Source organism: Rhineura floridana, chromosome 11 (genome assembly GCF_030035675.1).
Source record: "Rhineura floridana isolate rRhiFlo1 chromosome 11, rRhiFlo1.hap2, whole genome shotgun sequence".
Taxonomy (NCBI): Eukaryota; Metazoa; Chordata; class Lepidosauria; order Squamata; family Rhineuridae; genus Rhineura; species Rhineura floridana.
Window position 1 is genome coordinate 8,557,307 of NC_084490.1, and position 15,035 is coordinate 8,572,341.

Sequence of the window (15,035 nt, forward strand, 5' to 3'; positions counted from 1 at the left end):
TTAAGTGGCAACAATTAATGCCTCGCTTGCAGCCATATGGAGAGTCAGGCAGTGTGTAAAGGCGTTGAGATCAGGGCTGTCAGAGCAAAATCTCCAAAGGGGAGTGAGAGCTTATGTATTTATGATTTTATTTATTTCTGTTTTCTTGCATGTATATCCCACCGTATTCCCATCACAGAACCCAGGATGATGCACCTGTGCTTCCCAGCCAGGAGCTTGCTAGACCCATGCCTGCTTTGCTTCGGCAAGGTGGTCGCCTGGTCTGACGTGCCATGTTGTGTCAGGGAGACAGACATTACAGATCAGGACGTTCCCAGTTTGAACCTCAACTCTACCATGCATTTGGTAGGTCAGGGCAAGGGGTTTTGTTGTTGTTTTGGCATTAGAACGACCATGACATAGCTCTACAGAAAAACTATTTTTCACTAGTCATAGGAACTGATCTTTTTCTTTAGATTTCCTATCTTGTTCTCACTTTCTCCTTTTGCTGCTGTCCTAACTCTTTGACCACCTTTGTCCCAGCTGCGTGATCCGTATTTGTCATCTGACTTACCATGGCTTCTGCTTCAGTCTGAAGGCCGTTTTCCCTTCTGGGCAAACTTCCAAGGGCCACCAGTAGTGTAGTGGCAGATTCAGAAGTGCAGGGTCCTTTCATGATAGTCATGGCCATGCCCTCCCTCTCCCCCTCCTTTCTTTTTTTGCTGCTGGGCTGAGAATGAGATCCTTGTTAATGCCTTCACCCACCACAACAGATGTTCGTAGGAGCCAAGGAGCATAAAAGAGAAGTGTGTTAGCTACTGAGAAGAGTCTTCTCAGTGGCTGACTCACCTCCATTCACCCTGATAGGCTGCAATAAGCAGGAAAGGACAAGGAAGCATATTAGAAATAATAATAATAATAAAATTTTATTTGTTAGTAGCCTATCTGTCCAAGTTAACGGACACTCTAGGCGACATACAACAATGCAAAGTACATAAATCAATATACAAATCAACAAGTCATAACATCAATTCATCTAAAACCATTCTTTTCTCAGTGGCGAACACTCTCCCCTTTCATGCTGATTGGCTTGTAGGATGCTGGAGACATTGGGACTCTCCTCCTAAAAAGGCAAGGGGTCTGAGACCCCCTGAGACCCTGAACAACTACACTCCTGAGGGTCACATACCAGTGGTGGGCAAGCCCAGTGGGTGGAACCATGAATCTAAATTCTCCCTTTGTACAGTAGGCTAGTTTACACACGCACACACACACATACACATCCAGGTAACCAAGAGACAGAGACAGAGCTCAAGGATGCATTCTAGCTAAACAAAAAAGTTAAGGGACACTGTAGGGGATGTGGCTGAAAGAGAGTCCCAACCAGGCAGACACAGAAGCTTAGAAGGCCACTTTTGACCCTGAGGCCTGTATCTCCCCACCCCTGCTGTAGCTGAACATGTATCATGGAATGATGTGGAGAAGCAGGGTCTTCTCATATATTTAGCTCTTCTTTAGGCTTTCAGAGGAGTTGTAGGTTTGAACAGACTGGTATTTTGCTTTCTTCCTGTACAGCTGACCCTCCCTCTTCCCCAAAACAGAGCAATAGGCAGCTGTAAAGAGCCAGAGGTCTAAACCTCAACCAGGGAAGTGGCCTGTGAAACCAGAGTTGCTCAGGGAGTGCGAGGGGGAAAGAAGCCTGCGTCACAGCTTCCTCTATCTGCCATAACACCCCCTTTTTCAGTGAGCCAGGCGCAGCATTAAGGCACAAAGAGGCGAGAAAGGAAAATCTGAGCAGGCCCCACAGTCCAAGGAAGGGCGGTAGCAAAGTGACCCACTGACATTAATGAACCTAAGTTATTCATGTCCATTAACTTCAATGGTCTACATGTGGGTTGCCAGGTCTCTGGTTTTCACCCACAGACTCCAGATTTTAGGGGTCCTCTCCGGGTGAGTCATCCCAATCTCTGGACTCTCAGCTTTGATTTACTAAAAGATTTTTTTTTCTAGGTGGGCTGGTTCAAGAGGTATACACCAAAATGTCACACACACCCCAATTTCTGTTAAATGAGTTCATAACTGGCTGCTGTAACCCTGCAGTTTCATGTTTGTAGCGAATAAGTGAAGTCAGGATTGTGATTGACAAGAGATTTGTTGACCTCCAGCCAACAGCTAGAACCCATTGCAAGACCGGAAAACTGTTGTCTTTTCCTGGTTTATAGCTTTCTCTGTGTGTGCAGGTCAGGAGATATAGAACAAAAAAAATCACAACAGGATCTTGGTGGGCAATTGTTTACTGTAAACAATTTCAGTTATAGTAAAAGTGTACACTCAGGGTTTCTGAAATTATTTGTAAAAATAGCATATTATAAATTTTATATTTCAAATAATTTTTGAACAGAAATTTAAAAGAAATGTGCATCCAACTTGTTTAAAATTTCCTGGGCTGTTGGAGGGCAGTTTGTCTAATTCATAGCCTGCTTTGAAAACCTTCCCAATATGGAGCTTTAATTCTGTCCTTGCTTTTCTGGGAGTAAAGCTGCAAAGCTAATCCAACACACTGGGGGTAAACGCCCATTGAATTCAATAGGACTTACTTTTGAGTAGACATGGTTAGGATTGTGCTAAAAATCAATGGAACTTTTGAGGGAACATAGCAAAGGATTGTGCTTGTGTTGTAAATCCTTCTCTTCCTCTCCAATCCTATTTTTAAAGCAATTAGGCAGGGCTTACCTAGGTGTCACTGCTTTTTTTTGTACGAAACTAATATTGATTTTATTTTATTTTTTAAATGTTCTGCAATAATCAACTGGTTTTGATAATAAACTATTATATGGAGTGATGTATTTTTACATCTCCAGTGTGTGTGTATATGGAATCTTTCCAACAACCCTGTGAAGTAGGGTTGGAAACCAAGGCAGCTCACAACAAGAACTAAATTCATTTAAAATCCAATATCCATAAAACAAGTATGAAGCAGTTGCAAAACAGCTTAAAGTGGCATGATTCTGAATTTTGGGCTGGGTGAGAGAAGTTCCTTATCACTTGAGGTTGCAGTCCTGTGCAAATTTCCCTGTTTGAGTAGGCCCCATTGAATACATTGGGACTTGCTTCTGAGTAAATATGCATAGGATTTCACTAAAATATATTTACAGGTTGTGTAAATAATAAACTTCTTTGACAGTCGTGCTTATATAAATATTTCTTCATACTACTTCACAATAAGTATCTGATTTTACAGTATGGTTGTACATTATTATTTCCTCTACATTTTAAACGTGCCCTTCTTCCTTGGGGTGGTCACGGACTCCCTTTGTTGTTTTCACTCTGAGGGGTAGATTAGGCTGAGAGATGGCCCATGGTCACCAAGTAAACTTTGTAGCTGATTTTCATTTTAAAAAATTAATTACAATGATTTACATGCAGGCAAAGTTTATTAAGTAGATCCACACAATATATTTAAAGCATGTTCAACTTGCATTTAAAATGCATGACTTCCCCCAAAGAATCCTGGGAAGTGTAGTTTCCCCTTCATAGTCAGAGTTTCCACCACCCTTAACATACTACAACAGTTCCCATGATTCTGTGGTGAGATTCGTATGCTTCCATTGTGTGTTGCATGTACTTTAAATGAATGGTGTGGACCTGCCCTTGGTGTGCTGTGCATTCAAGAGTGAATTGAAAAAAACAAATTTAAAATATACTTTTTTAAAACAGGGGAAGGGCTATATCTCAGTGGGAGGGCACATGGTTTGCATGTAAAGGTCCAAGATTTGATATCTGGAAAAGACTATTGCCTGGAATCCTGGAGAGCCAATGCTAGTCCATGTCATCAGTACTGAGCTAGATGGTACCAAATGGCCTGAGTCAGTATAAGGCAGATTCCTTTGTTCCTAAAAGTGGAAAGAGGCCCAAGGACCACAGTCACTTCCAAATTTATTTATGTATTTTATTTACAATATTTATATACCGCTTTATTGTAAAAAAAAACAAACCTTCAAAGCGATTTATAGAAGAGATCAAAACAATGAAATTATTGGCAAAATCAGTTAAAGACATATTTAAAATAATTCAAAATAATAAAACCAACAATAAGTTAAAAACAGATGAAAAACTACAACAATGGAAGCAATTACCTCAGGAGATGGTGGGCTGTCCAACACTGGAAGCATTCAAGAGGCAGCTGGAAAGCCACCTGTCGGGTATGCTTTAAGTTGGATTCCTGCATTGAGCAGGGGGTTGGGCTTGATGGGCTTATAGGCCCCTTCCAACTCTATGATTCTGTAATAGCTTTTTCATGCCTGGGTAGGCTTGCCTAAACAAAAATGTTTTTAGCAGCTGTCAAAAGAAGTACAATGAAGGCATCTGCCTAATGTCAATAGGCAGGGAGTTCCAAAGAATAGGTGCTGCTACTCTAAAGGATTGATTTCTTACAAGAGCAGAACAAGTACTATGTGGAACCTGTAACATGGAAACCACACCTTGAACTTGGTCTAGTAGCAAATCTGCAACCACTATAGGTTTCAGAGCAGAGGTATTGGGGATTTCTCTGACCTTGGCCGACTGGCTGCCAGGATGTTCTTAGTTTTGATTAGGAAACCTGACTGGTTGTGGGATGCTGAGTTTTTTGCCTTACTCATAGGAATCTTGTTGTGGTTGGTATGGTATTGCATTTAGGCAATAATGGCTGTCTTTTTCTTGGCATTTCATTTACCTCTGACATCATTCGCTTACATCCATAGAAGCAACAACAGTGGTTCTATGCACTCAGCTAAACCTCCATACACCCACTGATGATGCGCCTTGTGGGTTGCATGATGGTTTGTTTCTGGCCCAATAGGCCCAATAGTGGCCAAAGAGAATTCACGTACTGGGAACTATGACTGCAATTGTTGTTGTTCTTAAGCTGCTGCCTGTGAAGGTAGAACAAACCATGTGTGGTTTCTCTCTGTCAGTTATTACTCACTGGAAATGGGTTGGCTGCCAGTGAATATATAGTAGCCCATAGGGTAGGCAGAAAAGGGTAGAGAATCTTTTTAACTTCTACTCATTTTTCTCTCTGCAGTGAACCGTCAAGTTTGTAAGGAAGTTTGGAGCAGCCATGTTAAAAGACAGCTGGGCCTGGCAACCAAGAGGTCTTCTGTATCTTTAAAAGTTGTGCAGGGGGGAGGGAGAATTCTACTTTGTGGTTTTTCCCGTTACAGGGTTGCAAGAACACCTGCACTTGGCTGACTTTCTCTTCTCCTAAAGATACAGGATCAGTCTCAGGCCCTGAACCTGGCAACCCTATTCCAAACAGATAATGTTTTTGTTTGAGTGGTATGCTCCAAGCAAGTGTGGCTGATGCTTAATGTATCATGCTTAATGACATCACTAGGGCCCACCCCTGAAATCTCAGGGTTTGGGATACTTCTGACCTGGCAACCCTAAATTCCAGAGAATAGGAACTGCCACCCTGCAAGACTGATTCCTTACAAGTGCAGAACAGAGATTGTGTCGCAATTGTAAAAATGCTTGTTCCACAGATCAAAGTGGTCAAGTGGGTAGATAGGGAGTAGAGTGATCCTTCTGCTGTTAAGGGATTTAAAACAATGATTTGAGCTTTATATACTGACCATATATACTTTGAGCTTGCCCGATAACAAATTGGCAGCCAGTGCAGATCTTGGAGCAGGGATGTTATATGCTGACAGGGTTTCACTCCTGTTAGCAATCATGCTGCTGCATTCTGCAGTAACTGTAGTTTCTGGACGGAGCACAAGGGAAGCTCTACATAGATTGTATTACACTAATCCACTTGCAGTCACAGGTGCCTGGACTACTGTGGTTAAACTCTCCTGGTCCAGGAACAGCAGCAGGTGTTGTATCAGTCAAAGCTTTAGGAAAAAGAACAGGGATCACACAGCAAAGTCATAGTGATATGTAAAACCCAAGGCAGTTTTACTGAGCTCCCAGGTCGCTGCCTCCTCTGATGTAGAGCTTGGTAGTTATAGCTTAACTGAGGCTAGTGCTGTTTGCATGCTATTTGAGTCACAAAAACCACTGCTACAATGACGACAGGAAGATGCATGCAACTCCGAAGAATGAAGCATTCACAGGCCGGCAGGAGGGAGAATCATCTCTTGAGACAGCAATGGGGTAAGTCATTCATTTATTGTTACTGTTTTTTAAAATAATTCTTTTTCTTAATGCCCACATGTGGATGCTCTCTTCTTAGTTCCAAGTATATCATTATACCTCTTTCTCTTGTGGCCTTTGGCTACAAGTTGCAAAATAAATCTTAATCTTAGAGACCAATCTCAGGTGTTTGGTTTGTGAAAGCTCTAATGACAAACATTTGCTGGTACCGTTTCTTGGATAACAGTAGTCCTGTTTTTACACTACATAGGCTGTGTACACACCACACATTTAAAGCATACTTAAAGCACATTGTGTCCTCAAAGAATCCTGGGAACTGTAGTCTGCTAAAGGTGCTGGGAATTATAGCTCTGTGAGGAGTAAACTACAGTTCCCAAGATCTGCTTTGAATTATAGTGTGTATGCAGCCTAACAAAGAATTGCAGGATGGAATCTGCTCATTCATCCTGATTGCAACCCTGGGTACACTTACTAGGTAGTAAGTCCAATGCAGACTGGTGGCTTCAATATCAGTGGGGCAGTCAATCCACAGCAGGTTTTAGTACAAACTTTCAGGGAGCTGTCTAAGGTGCAATATCAAGTTCGGACTAAAACCCAGAGCAGATTCCCTGCTGATATCGGAGGCACCAGCCTCCATTGAGTAAGTCCCATTGTACTCAATGGAACTTACTTCTGAGTAAAGTTGTTTAGTATTGTGCTGTCCGCCACATACATCAGGGGTTGTGGGATCTACTTTGTTTCGTGCTTGAACTCTGAGATCCACCACCTGAGATCCAGGTGAAAAATATTGGTGGGAACTGTGTGGACATTCACTAAGAATTAAGGAACGGGATGCCTCTGTGAACACATCCAGTATGGCTGGGGAAGAAAGTGGGTTTAGTTAGAATCTTGACGCAAACCTACCTAATTCACACTTTCTGAAATATGCCAACTGAAACACAGCTATCCTTCCAAAAGTCATACTTCTCTAAATGTTGTAATGCAGTTCTTCAACCAAATACTACGTACAAATTTGTATATTAGGAGAAAAATATGCATAAAATGTATATATTAGTGAAAATAACATAGAAAAATGTATTACGTTTTAGGGAAATTGTTTGCAAAAATGAGCATATGGCAAACATACAAAAAAAGGTGTATGTTAGGAGAATTGTGGACGAACATGCTGATTAATTTTCATGGGGAGTTTGAGAAAAATAAAACAATTGCAAACTGATCCAGAAGTGTGGAGAACAGAATTTAAGACGCAAAAAATGAGAAACCACAAAATGGGCAGATTCGTCTATGCCTAGACCTACAGAATTTTGTGATCAGCACCCTAAACAAACTCACATGTGGGTTTGGATAAAATTGACTCCTAGGGTTTATCCAGTTCTAGTCTTACTCAGAGTAGACCTATTGAAGTTAATGAACATGACTAACATAGCTTCATTAATTTTAGATGGGTTTACTTCGAGTAGAACTGAGTTAGACAGTCTCTAGTTTTCCCTCCACTATCTTTTTCAGCAACCTATGTTTTTTTTGGGGGGGGTAGACTTCTTAGCAATTGTTATTGGGAGTTAGAGACTCTTGTCAATCTACTGCAAATCTCCCAGAGATCTACCAGTAGATACCAGCCTCCCTTCTCTGTCCATTCCTGACATGCAGGATACAATTGTTTGTTTTATTAATTGTGTATATGGTTTTTAACTGATGTTTTGTAAGCTGACTTGGTGAGGCTGAAAGACATGATATGAAATACAGTATGTTAACTGGTAAATAAATAGAGGTCATATTCCCCTGGCCTTAGGGTCCCCAGTTTATTTTAAGAATATATGAAGAGCCTTGCTAGGTCAGACCAAAAAGGCTCACATGCCCTCCCACAAAAAACAAAAGGCTCCTGCACATAGAAATCTAGCATATCAGGGAAGAGACTATGCAAGAACCTCCCAGCTAGTTTTCTCTGTGCAGAGAACTGCATGGAAGAGCCTTCAGCCTTGCCAGTCCCCACTCTGCAGTCTGATGTGGTACAGATGAGACATAGGTCAGGGACTTCAGTGAGAAGAACTAGATCTTGTGGTTTCTGTCTGCTCTGATGGAGTGGCAAACTGCATAAGTACCCATTTGCAGGTAAGAGCACTTGACACACAGTAGCAATCTTCTGTCAGGAATCAGCTTCAGAGAACCTCTTGAGCTGGTAATAGGCAGCTCATAGGAAGCAAGGCAATGGAAAAATCAGAGAGCTCTGATGTTCTGCCTAGATCAGGAGTTCGGAAATTGTGGCCCTCCAGATGTGGTTGAACATGGGCCATGCTGGTTGGGGCTCATGGGAGTTGGAGTCCAGCAACATCTGTAGAGCCACTGGTTCCCTGCCCTTGGCCTGGAAAGTCTTCACTTCTACCAGAAAAGCTGCAACTCTTAGGGAGGGCAGGAAAAGGTCTCCACTGGCTGGAAAGAGTCTTCTCCTTCCCCAGTTTCTGCCTCACCCCACCTGTTGAACTGCAGACTGCTGATATCAGAACCTGTTCCTGAAAACTAAAAATCCAGAACCTCCCACCTGCAAGTGGTGTCGCCTGCACACTGGGGAGGATGCCTCTGAACATGTGTAAAGTGCCTTGCATGCGAGCACAGGCTTCTAGTTGATCGTTGGCACAGATGAGGACAAGAATTTTGACAGACATGGCATGCAAAGTGTGTCAGCACCACAGGAAAGTTCCAACCACAGTGAAATCTCATGGAAATTCCCCTTTCACAGGCTGGCTTTCAAGTCGAGTACAGGCTGCAAAGAGCATGCTTTCAAGAAGCGACATAGAACTTATTCAGATTAGAAGTTTATAGCATGAAGGTACCGGTGACCTCTCCTATCAAGACTCAGATCACAGGAAGGGTGAGAGACCAGAAACTGGAACTTGCCAGTTTTTGTGAGGGCAGCCACTTCTATGGAGCTCTGCTGAGCTTCCAACTGCTATTTGGGACAGCCCAATGGCGGCTAGTGGCTCCATGACAGTGGGGCAGTGAAATCCGCTCCGAGTTTTAGTCTGAACTTTCTTGACAATTTGGACTAAAATTCAGAGCTGATTTCACTGCCCCACTGACATCGAGCCACCAGCTGCCCTGGGATAGCCTTTGTTTGGCAGTTAAGGTGGTGATGTCCAGCTTTTAGGAACAAGAGGAAGCTGCTTTTATACTGAGTCAGGCCTATGATCTATCTAAAATGTAAATGTGCTGCCTTCAAGTCGATTCCGACTTATGGCGACCCTATGAATAGGGTTTTCATGAGGCTGAGAGGCAGTGACTGGCCCAAGGTCACCCAGTGAGCTTCATGGCTATGTGGGGATTCGAACCCTGGTCTCCCAGGCCAGGGCTGGGATGGGGTGAGCAGGCCCTTTGCCCAGGTGCCTGATTCAAGGGGATGCCAAAATCATAACTAATGTTATAGGTGGGATTATTGCATTTAGCATTAAAGTACGAGAGCGATTTAAACCCTGCAGAAATTTCATCAGAAACTGAAAGCTTTAAGCACCAGACACTGTCAGTTCTCCTAGTTCCAGAATCAGCAACAAGTTTAGACCTCTTAAAAATAATCCATGAATATTCACTAACGGAGTCTACGTCAAACCTGGAAGTGTACTTGTTGTTTTTCATTTTATTACAACTGTTGTCAATTTTCTATATCAGAGGTTCGCACTGTGATCCGTGGACCACTGGTGGTCCACATGCTTCATTCAGGTTGTCCATGGACTGTCTGTAAAAATACAGCTGAAAATCATACAGCATCTAGTACAGTGCATTACAGGCACAAAAACATCGTCTGCCAGAACCCTCGGCAATTTTCAAGTGGTCCATAGTGAAAAACGTTTTGGAACCTTGCCAGGGTGAAGCAAATGGGTGCAATGCCCCTCCCTAAAGCTATGCTTTTACGCGCGCGCGCGCACACACACACACACACACTCTGGATATTTTTTGGGGGGATTGTCTTTTTACTTTGTGACATGACAGACAATGACAGTCTCTCCATTGAAAGGACAATTTGTTTTAAGAACAGCAGCAATTTAAGAATAGGTCCTTCTGAAAAATTCAGTGAATAAGGCAAGGTGAGTACACAACAAAACCCACATCTGGAAGACTACCCAAAAGTCTGCTCAATCAAGATTTTCCCTGACTGAAGGTGGATTAGGTTTCACTATCACAATCACCCTATAGCAGGGGTTCTTAACCTGTAGTCCATGGACCTCTATGGATTTCAGGACATCCGTGAACCAGGCACAACCCTCCTCCCCCACAATAACTTGAGGGATCCTTGGGGGGAAAAGGCTGTGTAGTAACATGACCCTTGAAGAGTTAAATAGTAGAACTTAAGGGGAAGTTAAACTCTATTTCTTGGACTTTCCTTTGCTCTGCTTTTCTGTTTCCGTTTCATTTGTGTTCTATATCCAAGCAGCAATGTTTGTTTGTCTGCAAGAAGAAGTAAGAGTTTGTTTATTCTGCAGTTATTATGTTGAGTAGAGTAGGAGTGGGTGCCTATTACTGAAGGGTGAAATAAAGAGGTAACTTAAAGTAATCTGAAAAAAAAATGTTATGTTTTATTTCTAGGTCGCCTTTCGGCCAAATAGGCCCCCAAGACAGCTTACACACAAATACAAATACAAATACAAAATACAATAAAACCCAAAACAATTTACAAAAAAAAAAAATCAAATCAATATCTACCTTAACTTATCCTTTACTCTTTTAAAGCACTTACTATACAATCATAGTTACTCAGCATGAGGCCTTTTAAAGGTTTCTGGGCAGAAAAATCAAACCCAGCAACCAGGGAAAAAAAGCCCAATTGCTTTCCACAATTAGTTTCTAATTGCTTACTTAGTCCGTTATATAGCAACCAGTTAAAAGGTTTTCCACTGATTGCCAAACAGGAAGGGAAATCTAAAGGTCAGAAATGAGACTAGAAGGAGGGACCCTCAAGAAGAAGTTAATATTTATTTTCTCTCTGCCCTTCTCTAAACTGTTCCCCTCACAGAGCTATAATTCTCAGAGTAGTTTAACTACCAGGGAACTCTGGGAATTGTAGCTCTGTGACGGGAATAGGAATCTCCTAAAAACTCTCAACACCTTTTACAAACTACAATTCCCAGGATTCTTTGGAGAAAGCCATTACTATTTAAAGTAGTATGCTGCTGCTTTGAATGTATAGGGCAGATGGGGCCTGGGACTAACGCTGGATACAACCCACAGCATATCGCGTATTTCTAAGTCTGAGCACTGCCTGATCTATTTTTGCAATCTTTCCCCTCAGGTCTTGAAAAGCTCACCAAGTTCGAGCAAGATATGTGCTGTTTGCAGTAGCCATGAGATGATGTTCAGGAAGAACAGGGCACTGTGGGGAGGAAATGTGTCAAAACTCAATTGGTGTCATGAATGCTACCATATGCCACTCTTTGCCTTTTAACACCACCAAGTACTTCACACTCCCTGTCTATTCTGTGGTGTTGGCAGTTGGGCTGCCCCTGAACAGCCTGGCACTTTGGGCCTTGATCTACCAGATGAAGAGATCCATCATCCTCTCTGTTTACATCATGAACCTGGTGTTGGCCAACATCTTGCAGACCCTGACCCTCCCTTTCTGGATGTACTACAGCTACCACAATCACAAATGGGGCCTGGGGAAAGGGGCATGTGTGCTAGCCGGCTTTGCTTTCCGCACAAACTTCTACGCCAAAAACAACTTCCTGTGCCTCATTGCCATGGAGCGCTACTTTGGCCTGGTCCATCCTCTCAGATTCCACAGGCTGCAGACCATGCAAGGTGCCACCAGGGTGAGCATTGCTTGTTGGCTCCTTGTGGCAACTCTCTGTGCTGTTGGCATTGGCTTACAGATGCAGGGTTCAGGGCTGACGCAGGAGCACTGCCTAGATGGCTCTGAGGTGAACTATGACTATAGTCAGTTTAGATTGTCCATCACAAGCTTGTCTTTCTTCATACCTTGCCTTCTCATGGGGTTCTTCTACTTCAGGGTCCTGCTTGAATTGAGGAAGGTGGCCTCTCTGGAGCAGAGAGCAAAGAGGCAAATCTACGGCTTCGTCTCCCTCATCATTGTCACTTTCTTCCTCCTCTTCATGCCTTTCCAGGTGATTTCATTTTACAGATATGTAATGGAAGCAAGGCTCAGAAGGGATGCAACCAGAAGCTGTGACATGGTAAGGGGCATCTTCATCTATGAACACACAACTTTGTGTTTAACAACCCTGGGCAACATCCTTGACCCTCTCCTTTACATCCTGCTTCTCAAAGATGTCCGGGCAGAGTTCAAGCATGTCTTCAGCTTCAAGGCTCACAGGACAGGAGTCTTATACAAGTCAGAACAGCAAGGGGTTCCACCGTGTGTTACTGGTGGTGACCAGACACAAGACCAGGTTGGGATATAGCAGTGGTTCTCAACTTTTTTTGCTCCATTCCCCCCTTTCACCATTGTTCAGAATATAATTCCCCCCTTCCCAAGATAGTCTCTCATAGCGTGTTGACGTTTCGCGAGTGACGGTGGTGTTTCTCGTGAGAGAAAAAATTCTTAGTTTATATTATAACAGAATTTCTTGGAGCACTTTCTGGTCTTTAAATAATAATTTAATTTTGCAAATGAAAATAATGCTGCATGTTCAAGAATTGATTTTAATCTGTGACATTCAATAAACTTTATTGAATGTCGCAGATTAAATTAAAAACAAACTACAATTTTACAGATTGTACATAATCTACAGGACATCACACTTTGCTGAATAATGGTCCCAATTCCCCCCCTGGAATCCTAAAATTCCCCCCAGGGGGGAATTCCCCCCCTTGTTGAGAACCCATGGGATATAGGAAGTAACCACTAAACGTCCACATGCAGAACCTAATGGCTGAAAGCATTCTTGTCCCAGATCTTCAAAACATTACTTTGATTTCTGATCCTCTGGAACTGAGATCAAAGTGTTGACCTTAACTGGAGAAATGTGGATCCTAACTCAGTTATGGGTAATTCTAAATATAATAGTTATCCATTGGCAGCAACGTGACTTGTCATTTCATTGATGTTGGCTACTGATTTTATGCTGTCAGTGGGATTTGTTATTGAATCTGGTTTAGGGGCTATATACCAAAAATCCTTTACTAGGGGTAGCTAACCTGGGGCCATCCAGATGTTGTTGAGCTCCATCTCCCACCAGCCCCTGCCAGTGTGGCTAATGAACAGAGATGATGAGAGTTGTAGTCCAGCAACATTTGGAGGGTACCATGTTGGTTATCCCTGTCCATACAATGGTTACATGTGACTCCACTCCCTAGAGAAGAATTTGGACTGGGATTATACACATATTAACAGCTGGACGAGGAGGAGCAAGGCATACAGAGGCCAGAAAAAGAACTGTAAGTGGAAAGGTGTCATATTTGTTATCTTTGGGACCCCCTGGTTGTTGGGAGTAAAGCACCAACACATGTTATGACCTGAACCAGTTGGGGCCAATTGACAAAAAGGCAATCTATTCTCCCTTCTGCTGATTCCTCCTCTAAAGTGTTTGTTGCTTTTGCAGGCTTTGCCCTTCTCTTTGTGTCTTTGTTCTCAGTTAGTAATGGCTCCCTGAGTGTAGGCTGCATGGCTGCTTCTGCACGAATGGTTTTTCTTCTTTGTGGTTGTTGTTATGTGCCTTCAAGTTGATTATGACTTATGGCGACCCTATGAATCAGCGACCACCAATAGCATCTGTTATAAACCACCCTGTTCAGATCTTGTAAGTTATTTGTCTTTTTCGCGGTCCATCCCTTTCCAATGGGGAACCACCATTGGGCACCCCCATTTCTTTTAAAGCTTTCCATAGTTTTTCATGATCTACACAGTCAAAGGCTTTGCTGTAATCTATAAAGCACAGGGTGATACCTTTCTGAAATTCCTTGGTCCATTCCATTATCCAACGTATGATCTCTGGTACCTCTTCTCTTTCTAAATCCAGCTTGGACATCTGGCACTTTTCGTTCCATATATGGTAAGAGCCTTTGTTGAGCATTATCAACAATCTTGAGCATTATTTTACTTGCATGGGATATTAAGGCAATTGATGATTACTGCATTCCCTGGGATCCTCTTTCTTTGGAATTGGGATGTATATTGAACACTTCCAGTCTGTGGGCCGTTGTTTTCTTTTCCATATTTATTGTTTTTGTCAAATTTTGGACCAATTCAGTCTCAGTAGCTTGTAGCAACTCTATTGGTATGCCATCTGTCCCTGGTGATTTGTTTCTTCCAAGTATTTTAAGAGCAGCTTCCACCTCACACCCCCTCACCACATTTAGGTGTGCATCCTAGAGGGGGTTCTTTGTGGTAATAAGCCTTAAATATTTTTGTTCTTTCAAATGAAACCTGCTGTAGCCTGGAACTGGGTTTGGGCAGTGCAACTGACTCCTGAATAGGACACAGCAGTGGGCAGCCTGAGCAAATTCCATCTACCTTTGTGCCTATCCATAAAAATAGTTCCCAGGTACCCTCTTTGTTGTGCAATTTTTGGGGTGAGCTGGTTTTGGGTCCTGGGTGAGACTCAGGGTGGATGCATGGAGTCTTGGGTGAGGGCCAGGAGGCTGGGGAGGGGTGTCAGAAGGAGAAAGAATTGATATTGGTTTATATTTATTAGTAATTTGTATTCATGTAATTGTATATGTAACCTTGTGTATTTTTGTCATATTTGTTTAAGTTGTCTATTCTTGTGTTAGTTTTCTGTAAACCACTTAGAGATATAATAAGTGGTGTAGAAATGGTTCTAAATAAAATATATGGAAAAATGTTTATGGTGTGTAGAAAATGCCAAACGAATAGTGATTACAGAATGTTGATGAGGAAAGTATTTAATAACACCTGAAATGCATATATGAAAGAGGGAAAGAGCACTACGCCAGATAAACCTGTTGGAACGCCT

General features: G+C 42.5%; 1 protein-coding gene across 1 annotated transcript; it reads left to right on the forward strand.

The window, feature by feature from the left end:
- The first annotated feature begins 302 nt into the window (after nt 1–302).
- LOC133366958 (G-protein coupled receptor 4-like) lies at nt 303–12,521 on the forward strand. The gene is made up of 4 exons (XM_061590515.1): nt 303–345; nt 5,045–5,121; nt 5,988–6,117; nt 11,393–12,521. The coding sequence occupies exon 4, from the start codon at nt 11,487–11,489 to the stop codon at nt 12,519–12,521; it is 1,035 nt and encodes a 344-aa protein (XP_061446499.1). The 5' UTR covers nt 303–345; nt 5,045–5,121; nt 5,988–6,117; nt 11,393–11,486.
- Nucleotides 12,522–15,035: the final 2,514 nt, after the last annotated feature.

Excerpts from the sequence above, each read along its gene's own strand:
- LOC133366958 (XM_061590515.1), top strand. The coding sequence starts at position 11,487 with ATGTGTCAAAACTCAATTGGTGTCATGAATGCTACCATATGCCACTCT.